The 19,933-nt window shown below is 42.0% G+C and overlaps 1 protein-coding gene across 1 annotated transcript; it reads right to left on the bottom strand.

Moving 5' to 3' along the window:
• Positions 1 to 2,682: 2,682 nt before the first annotated feature.
• LOC310858943 (procollagen galactosyltransferase 1-like) lies at positions 2,683 to 19,771 on the bottom strand. Its single transcript, XM_083765250.1, has 12 exons — positions 19,502 to 19,771; positions 14,786 to 14,896; positions 13,966 to 14,083; positions 11,905 to 12,039; positions 9,861 to 10,065; positions 9,610 to 9,729; positions 9,368 to 9,444; positions 7,852 to 7,958; positions 6,642 to 6,774; positions 6,287 to 6,414; positions 5,941 to 6,147; positions 2,683 to 5,790 (listed from the first exon to the last, which is right to left on the bottom strand). Exons 1-12 carry the CDS (start codon positions 19,720 to 19,722, stop codon positions 5,520 to 5,522), a joined length of 1,833 nt encoding a protein of 610 aa, XP_083621376.1. The 5' UTR covers positions 19,723 to 19,771; the 3' UTR covers positions 2,683 to 5,519.
• Positions 19,772 to 19,933: the final 162 nt, after the last annotated feature.

The raw sequence follows: 19,933 nt of genomic DNA, 5'->3' as shown, positions 1-19,933 counted from the left end.
AAAGTGGAACAATGTAGGATGCCAGGCCGACAGGGGGCTTGTCTACTTGTGTGTGTGTATAGCCGTCAAAGCTCCAACGGATCAACATGAACAATCCCATTACTTCAAAGGAACAAGGGAGGGAGTGAAAGGAAGAGAGGGATGAGAAAAAAGAAAAGCCAATTGGATTGTGAGGAGGCAAAATAATTGATTGAAGTCACGGTAAAGAGTGAGAAGAACAGAGAGAGAGAAGTCTGTTGTGCTGCAGCTATAGAGGACAGAGACCACCGCAGGTCAAACAGGGCTAGTTATAGGCTCAACTTTACTGCTCTCATTTTCCAATGCATTTGTTTCCATGCACCAACATTTCATGGTGTTTTGTTTTTGTTTGTTTGTTGGCCCTGATGCAGAAAGGTAGCTAGCTATTTGATATGCACTGGCACCTGCTGAAAATACCTGTTAATCTCACAGAGGGCAGGTGGAGCAGCTATAGTGTAAGAAAAAAAAGAGTAGGATAATAGGATTAGTCACACAGAGACACACACGCTCATGCGCAATTGCATGTTGTGGAGCCCTGCAAGGCTTGTTGTGGCATATCAAACACATTATACATGTATACACAAAGACACCTGCTGTGTTTTCTTAATAATTCCTTAGGTAGGCTACATGATTCAGTTCAGACCTGTCATGTTTATGATCCATTACAACTTACAATTACAATATCTTCCTGTGCCCAAACTGTCATAATTTATAATGATAACAAATAAATGAGCTTGACAACCTGCAGGAGAACTTGGACAAGGTTTAGCTACTCACCAATATTATGGTCAGTAGCAATATTATGCATTAATAATAAAATGCAAACATTTTATCCCTCTGTTTCTCCACTATGCTCAAAGTGTAACACGGCAGAGGGCTCCCTAGGACATCTATTTTGGTTGTGCCCTAAACTAACAAAACTTTGGAGTGACATCTTTAAGTTTTTCTCAGACGTGTTTGACTGTGTTATCACCCCAGACCCCTACTGTGCTATCCTGGCCGGATTTCAAGACCTGTCATTTCTGACTCACTACCAACATAAAGCCATAAAATATGGCATGGTTATCGCAAAAAGGAATATTCTGACCCATTGGAAAGGAGTGGAAGTACCCACTTTTAATGTATGGCTAGCAGAATTTACCAACCTGCTACAAATGGAAAAGATAAGATGACGTTTCTCTTAAAACGAAAGTATTTGACAGAATGTGGCAACCGTTTTTTTCTCACCTATCATTAACAGGCTGAAGTATGTATGCACATACATGTTTTATTTCATTTTTTATTGTCTAAAAAACGTAACTGTGATCTATTGTATAGTATTACTTTCATTTGTGTATGTTTCGTTTGTGCTAAATGTATTATTTTTCCTTTTTCTTTCCTTTGAATGGGGGGGTGGGAAGGGTTTATGTGTTTGTATAAACTGTATATGTGTGTGTGATGTGATTGTTTGTAAAGTATGTCTTGTCTTTAAACCTGAAAATGTATAAATAAAATTGTAAAAAAAAAAGAAAAAGAAAAAAAAATGCAAATCACTTTAAGCGATACTGTATGTGTAGATAGACTGTAGAGCCTACAGTGTAGTTGGTGACCCTATTGATGGGCAGTGCTTGTGGTGGTCACATGAGTTTATGAGCATTGTCCTGTCATGTAAGCGCACGTGCGCACGCACACGCACACACACGCACACTCACACGCGCACACACACACACACACACACACACACACACACACACACACACACACACACACACACACACACACACACACACACACACACACACACACACACACACACACACACACACACACACACACAGGAAAGCAAGCAAGATATGGCTTCTCATTAAATCTACAACAAAATACCATTCATCTGAAATGGCAGAATCAACTCCTTACAGTACATCTGCTGTTTACGTTATAGTCAGAAAAGAAGACCTGCATATTTGAGTGAGCTTGCATGTTGTATCGTTTATCCTTTGGATAACAAAGTCCTTTGTGAGCATGCCAAGGAAGGACAGAGCAGGTGTGCAGTGAACACAACATCAGCGAAAGGACAAGACGTGTGGGAAGATGGTGTCATGCTACTATGAAGGTGATGAAGTTTGAGTGAATGGTGGAGGACAAAATGAATGAAGTATAACTACGCTCAGCATACAAGCAAGGCATGCAGCAGTGGGCACTGGGCACAGAGAAGGAGACTGTCCATATCCTTGGAGAAATACAGTGACATATACGACATTGAGAAGGCTCACTTTGATATTTTATCATTATGATTGTTCCTGCTGGAATTATATACCCGTAAATTGGACAGGGTTAAACTAAAGACCAGTTTGGTCTGCATCTGCACGTCCCTCACTTTGGTCTGAGGAGGTGCATTGCTATATCTTATGTACGGTGACAAAACTTTAAAAGCCATTGCGCTTAGACCACTTACAGTAGCCTATATCCAGAACTACAACACAACAGATATTTTGGTAGCACTTGATATGCATTCCATGTGTATAATACATTATGTGCCACTGTGCATCAGTATCATCTATTCTACAGTATATAGGGCCCAATGTACTGTACTTTTAACTGAGCTATGCAGGGCTATCTATCGTAAATGTACATTCCGTTTTTGGATAAGCTAAATGACTGTAAAATGACATTACCAAACAACCCTTTCATTACAAAAGTAATTTATTCTTTGGTAGGCACAACTTAAAAAGTGACTCAATGTGTTAGAAATGTTAGGAAGATTACATTATTGTTGAAGCTATACTTCAACAAACAAAATGCAACTAATGTGCCATTCATTTTGGTTAATGGCAATATTTAGCTTGGGAGGAAACATTGTTCAAAAAGTTAATATTTGCAATGTCAATGAATGTGGATTTTTTTAGCATAAAATACCTATGAATTGTGTCCTATTGATGAACTATTATCTCTGTATAAAAATAATGTACATACATTATCAAATAACTCCTTGAAAGAAAACAGTGTGGTGAATCAACCATACAGTAGGAAGGTACAACCACCACATCAAAAATGTTTTAATGGATAATGAACTTCTTCTTGGATTGTATTGAACTACAAATATTGCCAATATGTTCCTATTATCTCTGTGAGTGAGTTCTCTTCTCTCTACTTTCACTCTCATTATAGAGCTTAGAAGACTCATCCAGTTTGGTGACAGATTGCTGGTAGTGTGAAAAAATAGAAAAGGTGAAATGTACTATTCATCTGAGGATTGTGCTGCCTGAGGCAACCACTGAAAAGTGACAACATTTGTTACTGTCAACTGTACTATATACTATACAGCATTCTCTACGGGGCCTCATTCAAGGTGATTTTCACTTTCTTTAATTTCATGCCAATATTAATTAATTAATTAATGTAGGCATCAACATTTTTCTGTTTAGACTAATCTTACAAGAGAGAGAGCTATTGCGTGCCAATGCACCAGGGTGGTAAGATTTAATTCAGTAGGTCAGTGAAGACAGATGGCCCTTGCGGACATAGGAAGCATAGTCCAGCTGAGCACTTGTCTTTTACACATACTGTATGATAAATTAATGTGAGTAAATCAGATTGTGAGTATTTAAAAATGGCTTATATTTGACATTGTCACCGCATCACTCGTGTTACAATGTCATTGGTGACCTATCGATCTTGTTTCAAATTCATTAATGCAGCCTTTTCACTTTCCCATAAGATCCATATACCGGTAGGCCTACTGCACAGGGTATTGGGCTGCATTTCTATATACTTTATCCAAAGCGATTAACAATAGGCATTATATTCACCCATTTACACACTGATGGCAGAGGCCACCAACCGATGGTGCAAAATTATTCCGACGGCACGTTGGTCCGATTCGCCCCATCACTAACCCTGTCCCTAACACTAACCCGGCACGTTGACGGACTAATGCGCCGTCGGAATTACGAGTCTTGCTCAAGGACACTTCGACAAGGAGACAGGAGGATCCGGGGATCGAACCGGTATACCTTCTAGTTCCATCACTCTACCTCCTGAGCTACTGCCGTCCTGCAGAATCTGCTTTCTTTTTTTTGTTGTTTTTCTCATTAGCAGGCGACAGTGCAGCACTCTCTCTCTCTCTCTGTTTCTGGCACAACAGCGCCCCTACTGGTACTAATAGTCATACTCGTGCTCATTAACGTCACACGGACACATAGGTGCACAGACACATGAACACGGACATTGCTGTTCCTTGGTGGTTGCACCACTCAAAAACGCTATACTCACAGGAACTGATGAAGTTGATAGTCAATATGAATGTGTAGTCTACACACAATATGGACATATAAGTTATACGGTTTTAGTAATTAGCTGAACTTTGGTGACAATGTAATCATTACAAGGAAGAAAATATTGCACGTTCAAAAATATCTTTGCTTCATATCATTTTTCTTTAAAAGAAAAATAAATCAATTGGAATGTACTATGTATTGTGACGACAACATGGACTGGAAGGGGCTAAAAGACATCAAATGTTTCAGGCCTCAAGGCCCTTTCAGACACGACACGCTATACAGCACACACTTTGGGGGAGTTGCGGAGGACAGAGCAAAATAAGCAGTTTTCTAAACTTTTAGTGGGACTACTACCTAATAAAATGTTCTGTATGATAATTATACAGTACGTCTTTACCGCATTACCTCAATTAAGACACTTTAATGGGTGTGTAGAGCTATCACAGGGAACACATAACAAATCTATGATAAGTTTGTTTACCATATATACACTGTAGGCTAACCTGGTCTTGTGAAGCCAGACGAACGGAGATCTTTGCCAATCATAGGGAATCCTACTGTAAATGCAAGGTAGTTGCTACAATGGTGGCGAGAACAACGGCTAACAATAACTACACTTATTGCTTTGGAAACAAATCATATAGGTTCTGCAATGTTGAGCGAAGTGTATTGAGTTAGAGACAGACTTGTAAGTCTAAGGCAAACCCTGTTTAACGACTGTTAAAACATATTTGACATGCCTTACTTCTTGGATGGAAACAATGTTTCCAAGATATGATTTTCTCCTGAGGTCTTAATACAAACAAACATATGTCATATGTTATGTCATATACTTGAGGAAATTCAGACACACACGTTATCATTTCCTCCATTTTGCCTTCCATATTGGAAATAATGGGTTAATTGCGCAGTCGTGCCACTGTCCTATTGTGTCTGAAAGCCCCATTAGTCAAAAGACATAAGAGAAGCAATAAATAAAAGAAAATGTGTTAGCTGACTCTTCAAGAATTAACTCTACTCAAACGTCCTCTTGGTTAGGCATAAGGAAATTCCTCTTGACAATCATTTGTTTGTCCCTCATATAACCCTGTGTCCCTCTGCTACCAACATTTCATTAATTTACCCCCTGTCCTAAACCCTTGTACCCCTAAATTACAGCACATCCCTTCTAATCCCGCTTTATCACAGCTTTTTCTATTCCTATCCCAATTTCTATCTGCCAGTGCCCCCCCTCCCCCTTCATCACAGCTCATCCCGTGCACTCATATTTTCCAGTTCAGACTGCAGGACGTCAGAGTTCTGAGCCTCGGAGCTCAGCACCTCCTGCTCCTGGGTCTTCCTGGACTTGGCTCGGTCCCAGTCTGTGTGGACCGACTCGTTGTCCCAGACTACAGAGGTCTCTGTGTCGCTGATGTAGCCGTCGTCTCCTGTGTAGTGGGTTGGATACACCAGGAGCGGCTCGGCAGAGAACGCGCGCAGGTCCCGCTGCTCAAAGTGTTCCATGTACTCCGATCTGGTGAAAGAGACAAGTCTGTTAGTTGAGTTAAGAAAGAAAAAACTGAAAGGATAAGGAATAACGGAGGAATAAAGACGCAAAAACTAAATTGAAAATGATATATAAAGCGGTAGAAAAAGAGGAAGAGCAGAGAGTGGGTGGACTCACACAGGATGTTTATTGAACATAACAGGAAGGAACTCATCCACCGGAAGCAACTTCAACAGGGGCTCCGCCCGAAGGAGCTTCTGGGCACCTTGTAATGTTATCATATAACCCAGAGTCCAGTAGGAATAATCTGCCTCCACCAGATTGCGTATTTTTGGAACAGATTTTTCCGGGTGCTCCACTTGCATCCGCTTCCTCCCAATGTAACTGTGTTGAAGAGTTAAAAACAGAGCCTTATCAAGAGACATGCAGGCAGGCAGAACCATGAAGACAGCTAACGCTACTACAGAAATAATCAAGTCTTCCCTTGCAAGTATGGGCGTCTGCTTTTGAGGGCGACACTCACATGAGGTCCCAGTCCAGTTTGTGCGTGGTCACCTCATACAACAGGTTTTGGAGACGTCGTTTGAAGAACACCTCGAAGCGAAGGTCATCTTCTATGACCAATGAGGTGTGGAGACCACGATCTACAATCTATATACACAGACAAAACATTTGCCATACCATCTAAACTTAAGTTGATCACAGAGCTTCTTTCACTATCAATATTGGTATGTTCCTTAATATATATATACGTCTGCATTAGTATTGCCAAATTGCTCTCACAAACATGATATTTTTGCTAGTTTTCCATTTTATTTTCAATGGGGTCAAAACAAAAAGGTATGCCAAGAAGCTTGTGGCTTGCCTGAGCAGCTCACCTCCTTCCATATGTTGTAATGGGAGAGGAAGCAGCCAAGCTCCCCTTTGGAGAGCGGTCGACCGTGGTAGGGGTCCTTGTAGCCTGGTAGCATCGCAATACCCATTGTCTCGATGTCACTTTTATTCAGGGCCCTGCGAAAAGCCAAGTGGAAAACCAGGCAATGAGGTGAGGAAGGTGTAGGAGATGTAAGTAATGCAAGTTAATTTGAGGACTGTGAAAATGGTATGTAGGAGTGACAGGTAATATTCACATGGCAGTCATTTTGCTCTTACATCATACAGGGTGGGGTAGCCCACACTCACAACTATGATGTGAGAGCAAAAATGGTGGTACTATCTATGCCAAGTTAGTCATTCTTTATGACTTTTTGACAAATATCAGAAATAATGTACAGTATAGACTTGGTTCAATCTTGTACAGCGCACAATGAAGGTGAATAGAGTGATGTCATATATGGCCTTTGTTCTGGCTGGACTGCATTGAAATTTGATTTGTCACAAAACACTGAATATAGAAAGAAACCATCTATTAAACAGGGCTGTGGAGTAATGTTTCCTCAGGGGTAGTAAGGGCAGAAACATCTAACATTATACACTCGAAAGGTCAAAAGGTTGTTTTCAGTATTAGTTGTGATCGCAGGTCGCATTTACTATGAAAACATGCATTTCACGTCAGTTGGTTGGTTGGTTGGTCCGTCACCCCAGGCATGACCATATTGTGTATTTGTGACATCACGTGACATGGTATGGAGATCCCTGATGTCATCAATATTGGCCAGCAACTCTACATCTGACCTCAAACCACGAACCCTTAGATCTCCATATATGGAGCTGACCTGTTATGACATTCCATATGTTGATCCTTCCCCATCCATCCTTCCTCTTCGATGTCTCCCTTTTGACTGATACCTGTCCATTTAAACTGTAGACGGGTTCTCAACAGGCCCGAAAATTAAGGCCCAGCCCTACCTGGGCCACCCTTAGATCTCCATATATGGAGTTGACCTGTTCTGACATTCCATATGTTGATCTGACCTCATCAAACCCTGTACACAAGACATGCTCCATATATGGCCAGTACATAATTAATTTCATACCTTTATACTGTATGTATTTACCTTGTTATCGGCATAGCCCTGTTTTTCCAAATATATGATATGAGAGAAGAGAGAAATGAGGGGAGATGGTAAGTAAAGATGAAAAACGTACTTGCCATCCACAGCAGCAATGACCTTACAGCTGAGTTCTTGCTCGTATAATGATCTTAGCATTCGTTCACGCCGGTCCACTCTCCGTACCAGGTTTATCATGAATACCTAAACACACACAAGTAAAACTGGAGATGATGATGTACACAGTATCATACTGTATGTGACGGCCCTCCTGCTTCAGTAGGAGTATTGGTTTTAGCCGATATTGTATAATAATTACGTTGATATATTTTTTTAAAGCCTGAAAAAGCCTTTTGTGATGATGAAGGCCAGTGTCAACAAGTTGGAAGTGGAACGTTTTCCAATAAAAATACGACATTCAAGCCGTTTATGTTGGGATATGGGCCGACATTTCAATAAATAGTTTTGGAATAAAGATACATTGCTTTTTCAAATTCAGTGTTTATTAAGCCTTTTTCAGAATGGGCTAATGACTAAGAATGAGATCATATCGACATTGGTTTATATTGTTTATCGTCTGTAAAAACAATTGATTATATCAGATAATCAATATCGGCCAGACCCATCAATATCGGCCAGACCCGGTGTCATCCCAAATTGTTTCACATAATAACTTCTACTATCTACCATAGCTTGCCAACTCGGGCGGCATGCTCAATCATTGGATGCACAGTGTGGGCACTCGCATGCTTATGGCGTGCCTGCCTTTTTTTCAACTGATTTTAAAAGCCATGCACTGGTTCCTGTCCCCATACTGCTGCAGTTCCCTGGTGGACTGTAATCAGCGCAACTGGGAGCACCTGGCCAGTTTCCCAGGGGTATTTAAGACCTGGCTGTTCCAATTCACACAGCTTCTGCCACTTATTGAGCCCATTGCACTCACAGAGTCTTTCCACAATGAGATGACCTCCTGAACAGAACACCTACAGCGAAATTAAAATAAATTGCTGTCTGACAAATGGCTGCGTCATTTTGTTTTCCCCAATCTAACCCAGTTCGAGGCCAACATTTGTTTTCACCAAATGTGTTAAAAACTAATAGGCTAATACAAAATTGCTTCAGACTTGAGTGCAAAGAGCTTCAGATTAGCATTATAGTATACCCCAGTTTGCATTCATCATCCAAGCACACATCCATCTGCTGACACACTGATTGACACACCTCATAGCTTTTTTAACCTCATAGGTTTTGTTTTTGCCAACCAGTAATTTGACATTTGAGCAACAAGAGATGCTTACGTTGCATTTGGAGCATGAGGAATGAAAACAACGAGCAGAAATTGAAAAGCATGTGGCATTTGAAAAGTATGCAAGAAAAGGTGTTGCAGCACTGAAAACGTGAGTGTGAAATTGATGGCAGATGTTACTGCACAGTCGGGCGGTTCCTTGTTTTGCCTGAAGTTGCCAGAAGAGGGTTTTGATATTCTGGGTAATTTGTGGTTGTTGACTAAATTTCATGAGAAGGATCCAGGAATGTTTTTCTCCTGTTTGAGCATTTGGCTGATACAGTACGTGTGAATGTGAATGTATGTGGGTCTGTACAAAACAGCTTACCTCATCAAAACCCAACTTGTCTGCCTTTTTGGGAGGAACAGACAGAAAACTGGATGGTTCCAATGGGGGATTATTCACTGCAAGAGAGAAACGGAGGAGTTGATATCTTCCTGATCACTGAGTCTGTGTCTGTGATCATACTGTAGGTCAGATATGTGATCTTATGTATACAGAAGAGGTCAACTGTGAGATTCAGGGACATATTCGTCACAGTTCTGATATTATCTGAACACCTCACTCACCCATGATCTCCAAATGTGCGTGCAAGAAGCTCTCTGCCTCATCCTGCAAGGTATTATGGGAGCGTATTGGGACTGGGAAATACCCATAGGTTTCTCTGTTGCATACATACATCTGTACATCTGACAAAGAAAGACAAAGGCCAGACAGCAGGTTAACGCACCTCAGCAAAGACATGCATTCATGCACGGAAACATACAGGTACAAAATGTACGAGCAACAAGCAAGCGTCCCTCCCTTCCACTCCCATCACCTGCCATGCGCGCTGAGTATGCAAAGACGATGACATCATCCAGGGCCCAGTTGTACTCTGGGTGAGGAGGGTAAAAGGCAAGCTGCTGGGCGGCCTCTTTACGCAGGTCGACCAAGAAGGTGGAGTGGACCATTGGTACAGCAAAACAACCCAGACGCTCCTGCTTACGAATGGGCATGTAGGCTGCCGTACGCTTGTAGTAACCCTGCAGGTAATGCACACAAACAAAGACGTGTCTTAAAGAGAAAGTTCACACTTTAACATGCAGTCTTTTATTTAGAAATAAATGTAGACATGTCCCAAGATGCATGTAGCCTACTGTAACTCATGTTTACATGAATAAAAGTGGGGCAACCAGCATTCACACAGAGAACCTACATAGCGATGGGGCCCTTTCCATATTCTGCAAGTGATACTTATATTTTCCTCAAGGATATCATAAGAGTTTGATTGCACACTGTCATGCATCTTTTTGCGGGACTGCGACTACCCGTTACTCCGACTACATGGCTTTGGGTGCGGTTAGGGTTAGGGATAAGGTTAGTAATGTGGCGAGTTGGACCAACACACCGTCAGAATATTACTTTACTGTTTCTCTATGATTAGAGTAGTAGTCTAATCTAGAGTATGTGATATGGTAAATCTCCCATTTTGGAATAAAACGGGGTATTCAACTAGACCTTAGGATGATTGTGTGTTGGGGGCACAGTAATTTAAATGTGCAGGATAATATACTGTATGTCTATACAGGTATATGCTTCCTTAGAATAGATGTAGACTTATTTGATAAACAAACATAATTGCCTTTACATTAACGAGCATCAACGAGCACCAGCGGGACAACCGAGAGTTGCAGAGATAAGCACTTATTATTAGAGGGGAACAGACAGTGACACAGAATGTGGAAGTACACTCTCTCACACTCACACACACACACACGCGCACACACACACACACACACACACACACACACACACACACACACACACACACACACACACACACACACACACACACACACACACACACACACACACACACACACACACACTGCCGTGTCTAAACTAAGTGACTGTCTCATTTCTCTCCAAAGGCCCTTGAATATGATGGAATATGATGTCATTATGGTAATCTCCCACTTCATATCGCTCACACCATACCTGTAACTTAATAATAATACGTTGAACACCCCTGCTTTAACCCATTCTGAACGGGCACCCATTTTGGTGTCAGCATCATGTTATGCTTTAGCTATTGAAAAATAGCAGATCTACAAGCTCGTATCGCGCCACCGAGTGGCGCGATACGAGCTTGTAGGTCTGCTATTTTTGAAAAATCGAAGAACGACTGACATTTTTAGAATCTGATCTCAGGTCAGAATGGGTTCATCAGACCAGTGTGTGTCCAGTGGAAAACCTCGTATGAATCTGATCTCAGGTCAGAATGGGTTAAAGCATGTGTACATGGTGAACAACGCAAAAAAAAGGGCCGGGACTAATTGCGATTAATTACGATTAATTAACTACAGAAAAATGTATGCATTAAAAAAAATAACGCATTTTAATCGCACTATTTTTTTCACCGCGGAACGTTGTCACTGGACAGTTTTCAGACGGACCTGCGCACCAAGTGTCCGTGTCCTCTTCAGACAATAACACCACCAGAAACCGCAGACAGTTCACCAGACTGGGGGAAGCTGCTGAGATCACTTTGCTTGTCCCCGTGGATTGGAAATAGGATTTAAAAGGCTATCCGATGGTAGCGTGGATTACAGCACAGTTGTGTGCAATTATTCAATAAAGAATTATTACCCCTATTACTACAAAAACAATGTTTTATTGCTTAAACTTATGTATTCACTATTCATTGATTCACTAGTATACCAAAATCCATTTGAAAAAATTGCTTTCTCACTGTTCTCGGTCAAGTAATGATATGTGATTAAAATGCGATTAATCTAGATTAATTAATCGCAAAGCCTCTGATTAATTAGATTAATTATTTTAATCGAGTCCCAGCTCTAAAAAAATACAATGCATGTTACCTGTGAAGTCATGCCACACCAGTAGTTGGAGTAAGCAGCTCTGGACTCCAACATGGGAGCTACGATGGTTTTGTTCTCATTCATCAGCATCCACAACACATCCTCATTGGTCAGCAGATTGTCACAATCAGCCACCTAACATGTAGGACAGAGGTAAACGGATCAATGTGTGCAACACACACACACATACGCATGTGCACAAATGCAGCATGCAGTAAAATATACCACCACCAACCACTGAGGGAATTACATAACATACAACATGGCTTGATCACAGAGCACACTGGGCACAACGAAACTATTCCTTCTAATTAAACAACCTACTATTTGACATGACCCATTGACCCAGCTGGCTGTATTTACATGTGCAGTGAGCTATTCTCTATTCTGGCATCTATGTATTTAGGAAGACCACTGTTCAGTGTCCAGAGAATCTGCGTTTTTCCAGTGGTTCAACCCAACCTCATGTTTGTCTTATTTTTTACCACCAAAAATAAGCACTGTTTGAATGAAGTCGACAGCTTAGTCATTATGTTTACGGTCAACTGATAGTTTCTTCAGCCATAATGTTCGCTCCAATTCATTTCAGTTTAGTTGTTACTCTTCACATGGAAAACCCTGCTAAATGCCTACAGCATATTATCTGCCTAAATCTAGGCAGATAAATCTATATCCTGGCACCTTTTAACTTTCATGCTTTCTCACTATTTGGCACGGCAGCAGAGATAAACCACGTACTTTGCTGTGCACCTTCATTCGCCCCAGATCTGACTCATTTTGGTTGCCATTACGTCTAGACTAGTAACACCCTTAGGCCAAAAGTCACGTTGTAACTTTTATTTTTAAATACTCATGCTACTATTTTCTATTTCACTTAAAGCTTTTGCTGTTGTTTACAATGTGTTGATCATGCGGTTAATATACACAGTGTACCGTAACAGGTTTACTTTGTTTAGTTATTTTACTGACTGTAAGAACACAGCAGTCCACAGATGTGGACGATACCATCACACATGCATGTGTGCATCCACAGTGAGTATTCAGTTGTACTGCATGTGACCAAGATATTTATAATATATATATACTGTACAGTATACAGGTATAGTCATGCAAATTATATGTATATAGAAAAGGATTACAGTCTCACAATCTACGCTTATAGAGAGGCCATTTTATTTGCGATTTCAATTATCAGTCAAAGTTTTCTCCTGAATGCAACATCCAATCATATGGAATTGATTGGTTGAGGGGCATAAATATGAATAAAGTCAATGGTTTAATACTATACATACATTGTGTACTGTGCTCAACGTAAGAAAACATTGTTTTGCACAACAAAGTGTTCGGAGACTGCAGACCTAGCTATATTTTTATATTATTTGTTTGTTGATCTTCTGTTTGTTCTGCACCTGGACTTTGAATTGGATGTGATTGCAGTATCCTATTGCCTCCTCTATAGAGCGCACTTCCAAAATCACCACAAACAAACTCTATTTCCCCCACAGCATCTTTGTACCTTTTACCCCATGACTGACACAGCCCCCTGGGTAGGCAACCAGGCCTGGCAGAGATCAGCGTGCCAAGGAGTGCACTTTTCTAGTTATGACTATTTTGATCTTCTTATCTATTTTGTCTACACTGTGGAGGAGCCTCTAGGAACAAGAATTTAAGTGTCTGGACTGTTGCCATAGCTGTCTTGTACTGTAAGTGCATAACAATAAAACCATGATCTAAATCTGACACATTGCTGAGTCATACAGTATATTCTTCGGCATTTGTTCTGTATTTGTTTTGGTCTGCTTTGCAGGATTTGCTCAGTTATTATTTGCAATATATACTATCACTGAGTAATCTAATGCCATAAATATAATAACTCATAAACCAACTAAGTGGAAAAAGTGGCACTCCAAAATAAAAGATCCAAGACTGGCTCAGATGCAATTCTCATGTTTATTTGAGAACGCTAACGCTGACGCGTTTCGACAGTAGCCTTCTTCAGAGCACATTAAAAAGGTTAAATTTGAAAAATTAAATAGGATATAGGTTATAGTTTTGACGCACCAGGAAGTAGTCTGCCCATATCTCACGGGCAGTGTCCAGTGCTGCCTGACGAAGCTTCATAACCTGTTCATAGCGAAGATTAGTCCATTGTTTTGGCCCGTCCTCATCATCATATCCGCTGAGGAATGCACAAACACAACATTTACAGTAAAGATACAGTATGAGTATGAACTGGTGGGTTGCTCAGAATAGTGTAGGTCACATTCATTAGACATCAACAAATTAAGAGTTTTTAGAAAGGGGAGTAAAATGAGCACAAATAGAATATTAAAATGTGTCATGACTCATGAGTACTATGTATGTATGTATGTATGTATGTATGTATTTGGTTAAAATGGGTAGGGTTTAAAAAAGGCAAGAGTTTGCTCTGGTGCACTGGCCTAAAAGTGGGTCCTTATTAAAAACTGCTAAAACTTCTGAAATGTATGTATGTAGGTATGTATGTGTGTATGTATTTTAAAAGGGGGGGCTTTTTGGTAAAGATCCCTGCCCGCAATACCTTCATATATTTAAAATGAGTCCAAAATAGGGTTACCAGTGAAGGGCCAACTGCCTATTCACTGGGGACTATGCAAGGCAGAGGCGTCCACCCCCCTGAGTCCAAGTTTAAGCTAGACCGCATACCTAAACCATACTCTAAAACCCAATGGTAAAATGGATATAAAAAAGGACATTGTATGTATGTATGTATGTATGTATGTATGTATGTTTGTATGTATGTACAGTATGTATGTATGTGTGTGTGTGTGTGTGTGTGTGTGTGTGTGTGGGTGTGTGTGTGTGGGTGTGTGTATGTACTCTTATTATTACTCTACTTCACCTGGGCTCTTCTAGCGGTCTCCATTCCACATAGTGGTAGAAGTTCTGCACGTTAATGAGCCAGTCTCTCAGGATGGCTGTGGTGTTATCTATGTTGTGGTCTGTTGCCACCCTGTGGACAAAAATAAGGCAAATGCAGTGATGGGGGGAGAGAGACACAACAAATGGAAAAGGATAAAAGACAGACAGACAAACAGACAGTATCAATGCAACGGAAACCCAGTCTGGCTCAAAGAACAACAAGGACTTTGTATACCAGGGGTGCCCACACTTTTTGGACTTAAGAAAAGTACTTTTAAAATGACCAGCTCAAGTAGGTTTTCGGGTAATTTGCCATACACATTTTCATATAACTTTGGTACTGACGTATGTGTGCAACACTTGAAAACAAAGCGTTGCATTGGGGGGTTAAGTATAAATCACAAATAGGCCTATTAGCATGCACCTTTATCAGGTGTGCCACAAACAATGGGAGAAATTTGTTCAGAATTATGGGATGATATTCGGGGCTTTTCATTGCTTTCGTGGGGCTGTCATCATTGCAAATTAAGCGTGAACAGAGATGAACAAAGGACAAAGGGGTGTGTGTGTGTGGGAGGGGCTGTTCTTTCTTTGCTGTCTGTGTTATCATAAGAGCTCTCTCAGTACTGCTAGATATGTGTGTAAGAGAACAAGAGTGATAGAGAGCGGGGGGTAGAAAGCGAGAAAGAGAACGAGTAAAGCCCACTTTATATTTCCCCATATACCTGTGTAGCTCACTGCAAATACCTGATTTTCTACTAAAAACACCACACATCGAGTTATTTGCCCAATCTTACGACAAAGTATGAATCACTCAGAAATGGCTCCAGCCCTGAATATATGCTGACTGTTTGGCAGCCAGCGTGCTGCAGGTATTGGTTTAGCATCTGGCTGTGGTGCTGTAACATGGGAATACTGGACAATCACCTATATGTGAGAAGATCCATCTTTCTATCTTTCTCTCTCCCTCCCTCTCAGTCAGAGTGATAGTAGTGAGTGAAAGAGATTTATAGCATGAAATGATGGCACCACGCCATGATGATAAAAGAATAGCTGGGGGAAGACAGAGAGACAGATGAAAGAGTATGATTTAAGGTATGAAATATATTCTCATGGGAAGGTGAGCGCCACAAGTCTACAAGCCCTGCAGCATCATGCAGCACACTATAACATGTGTGTGTGTGTGTGTGTGTGTGTGTGTGTGTGTGTGTGTGTGTGTGTGTGTGTGTGTGTGTGTGTGTGTGTGTGTGTATTACCTAGCCAGATCCATCTTTATCACAGAGCTACAGTACAGACATCAGCAGATGGCCATAGAAACTCACTTGTAATATAATAATATTCATTTCCATACAGTAAGTTTTCTTTTTTTTTTCTTTTTTCAATACTGTAGTCTGGTGTTTGAAGTAAAACATTGCACCTCTGTGGAATTGGATAAAATTGGTATCCCGGCCTGAACATGTAAATATAAAGATGTACTTATACTAAAAGCAAGGAAATATCACTTAAATATCACACTTAAATATCACACTCTCTTTAATGTAAGTATGTGCAGAGAGAGAAACACATGCTATAAATCTAATCTAAACTAAATCTAAATTCAAGCTGTTTCCAACAAGAGGGTATAGCAACTCAGGCAGTGCGATTTGAATAACCTCATAATTTACTCAAGACATTCCAGTGTACTGGCCATCATCAGTCTGTTGATGAAATGATGGCCTCGGGCCTACAGTATAAACATTAGAGAAAATTATATAGGGCTTTCAGGCATGTTTAAATCAAACTAGAGCAGTGCATGTGGGTGGGCCTCTACAGCGGTAGCCTGGTTAATAAACCAGACCGAATCAGCCGTTGGCAAAAAAAAATTGCCTACCGGCGGATTTCGGTCTGGAGAGGCTCAATTGTACGCCCATTTTCTACACACGAAAACGTGTGCGCCCAATAGGGACACGGTATGCAATATGGGCGGGCTTTGGTACAGTGACGTTCAATGCTTGAGACTGACAGTAGCTCTGACCAATTGCGTCAAAGAGAAAATGTTTCCCTGGAAATGAAATCCAAGCTGAGCCTCCCCAGACTAATATCCCGCGGATCCGTGCGATATTAGTCTGGTTTATTAACCAGGCTACTACAGCGGTGCCTGTTGGGCACTGGCCTACTGGGAACAATGCAAGTTGGAAATGCATGCCCACATATTATGCATTGGAGCCTCTACAGCGGTGCCCGTTGGGCACTGGCCTACTGGGAACGATGCAAGTTGGAAATTCATGCCCCACCCAGATATTTTGTCTGTGTCCCTTATATGCCCATATATGGAGTTCTTTGTCAGGCATGATATGGAGTCTATGCAGATGTCAGAATGATGTCAGAACAGGCCAGCTCCATATATGGACACTATGGGTAGGGGGCCCGTGTCCAGAGCCCGGGCAGAGGCCTTTTTAGTGCGGTTCTGGACAACCGCGGGTCCGACCGACTCGACACCGGGCACTACACCCCCTGTGGTGGGGTGGAACGCATGTGTTGAATTTGAAGTCGGTGGGGCGAACGGTTCTCGAGTTACGTGGATTACACACGTACGTACAGACATGCCAAGAAGAGTAGCATCCTGATTGTGCAAAGTAAAGAGGATAAAAAGGCAGTTTTTCCTAACTTTATTCTCAGCGATAACATTCTCTTTGTCTGCAGTGAGATTAAGTACCTTGGGCACTATATCTCTGATGACCTCACAGATGATAAAGACATTCATATACAAAGGTGCAAATTGTATGACCAGGCAAACATTTTAATGAGGACATTTCATAATTGCTGATGTTAAGGTTAAATGTTAAGGTATCACTGTTTAAAGCTTTCTGTACACTATTGTATATACTGCTCACCTGTGGAGTAACTACAAGGTGAGTAGCATGCATAAACTTAAGGTTGCATATAATGATGCATTACGATTACTAGTGAGGGCACCAAGATGGCACAGTGCCAGTCAGCTGTTTGTGAACTTGGGGGTGCCGTATACCTGTCAAGCCCTTCTAAGAAACGTAATGTACACATTCATGTGTCGACTAGAGGAGTCTGACAACTGTGTCATCAGGTTGTTAACCAACCCTGTGAAGAGGTCTAATAGGTTATCTTCCATGATTTGGAGACATTGGCGAAACTGCCTCTACAGGCTGTGAGCATATGCACTGTCTATGTATGTATATGTATATTTTAATTTTTCTATTTTTAATTTGTTTTATTATTTACTGTCTTTTGTTCCTCTGTATGTGATCTGGACCATGAGGACTCTGTAATAAAGATTTAATTGAATGCAGACAGAGATAGATGTAACTATAAGTCAGGGGTACTCAACTGGCGGACCGCGGTCCACGACCGGACCGCGGACCACCTCTTTGCGGACCACCCCAAAAAAAAAAGTTTAAGTTAATAATATAAAATAACATCAGATGGTACATTTCTCATGTGAAATTGCTGCAAAGGCCCCCAAAATGTCCCCCAAGGGCCCCCAAAATTCTGGCGCGCGCTTTGCGCGCGCGCAGTGTGGCCTGCCAGGGCGTATAACTCCCGGCCTGATTTGGAGTTCCACTTCGGGCCTGTACTCTGCACCCCATTATTGGTTGGGTGGAAGGCGATCTGATTTGTATAAGCTTGGCTTGACCATACTAAACGGGCATAGAGCCCCGCTCTCCGATGGACGCCGCGCATGGGACCGGACCTCGGTCTTATTCAAAAAAATATTTGTGGACCTTCATCATTTCTAGTTGAGGACCCCTGCTATAAGTAATAAACACAAATCACACCCATGTGAAGTGAGGGGCGCTCTTATCATCATTACATCTCTTTCCGGCCAATCACAATTTGCGTCCTCACTGTTGTCTTCAATGTTTGTGTTAAATAAAATATTTGTGTTTACACAAACTCTCAAAGCTGGACATAGACGCCCCTCAAAAACAAGACTCCTCCATACATAGCTGTGTCACTGAGTTACATCGTAAATAGATATCATATCATAATCGAGCTACTGTAGCTTGGAATTCCGAAACATCAAGGGGGCCTAAAGGAGACAAAATACACAGTAGTATGCAACTGTGTAACTAACTGTTACTCAGTCACATAGGCTACATAAACTTGTAACTGTTTATATAGCCAGGTCCATTACCATAATCTGAAATACCGTTACAGCTCCCAAGAATGTACTTCACTTTCTCGAACTTTCCTAAACAACACCGTGTATGTTTGTTTGGGAATGGCAGGGAGAAGAAGGGGAAGAGGGAGGGGAGCGAAGAGAAGGGGTGGGGAATGGGGATGAAGAGGAAGAAGAAGGGGCGATGAGAGAGAGAAGCCTCTGTGGCTGAATGGAACTTTTTGGACACGTCTCTGCTCGCACGCCAGCAGGCCTCCCCACTCCAGAGGGAATGCGTGATGAAATTCCCCGCCATACCCCAATATCACTCATTGGATATACTATTATATTAAATAAATCAAATGGCTCACCCGTTGATAACTGATGCGCGCGTACACGAGGCACGGACACAAACGCGGGCGCACGCACGACGTTCTACTCTCCTCTCTACCTGCCCTGTGCTGCAATACACTGCCTGTCTTGCCTGAGCTGCTGTGGCAGCAATAACAGTTTTACTATTCAAGTTCAACCAACATGTCCTGTGTGTTGCGACGAGGGGCTAGACAGATGCGACGGACTCACCACAGAGCGATGCGGTCCTTCGGGTAGTTGAGGCGCTCTATGGCACCGAGGAACAGCGGCAGGGAGTGCTCCGAGTTGCGGCACACCAGCGCGATGAGAACCCGGGGAGCGAGGAGCGGAGACTCGGGGCTCCACCGCTCCTCAGTGAAGTAGCCGCGGATCCACCGCGGGGACAGAAGCGACAGTAGGAGGACAGGCAGCAAGGAGCTGACCCGGTGCATGGCCGGGGGAGAGACACTCACCGCCGGGCACGGACTGATCAGAAGGATCGGGTTCTTCTGACGCGGCGACTCGGCGAGAGAGAGACGCGCAACCAAAGATGTTACCGCCGGCCGGGGAGCCCTTCTCTGTGATTTCTATTATGCCGACTATAAAAGACGTCTGGGTCAAACTACGCGAAGGGGGAGTCGACTAAATTAAAGGGCAGGGCCA

Source organism: Protomyctophum parallelum, assembly GCF_964188405.1.
Source record: "Protomyctophum parallelum genome assembly, chromosome: 5".
In the NCBI taxonomy this organism is placed as follows: Eukaryota; Metazoa; Chordata; class Actinopteri; order Myctophiformes; family Myctophidae; genus Protomyctophum; species Protomyctophum parallelum.
Note: the sequence above shows the minus strand (reverse complement) of the source record. Positions and strands in the feature narration are given on the sequence as shown.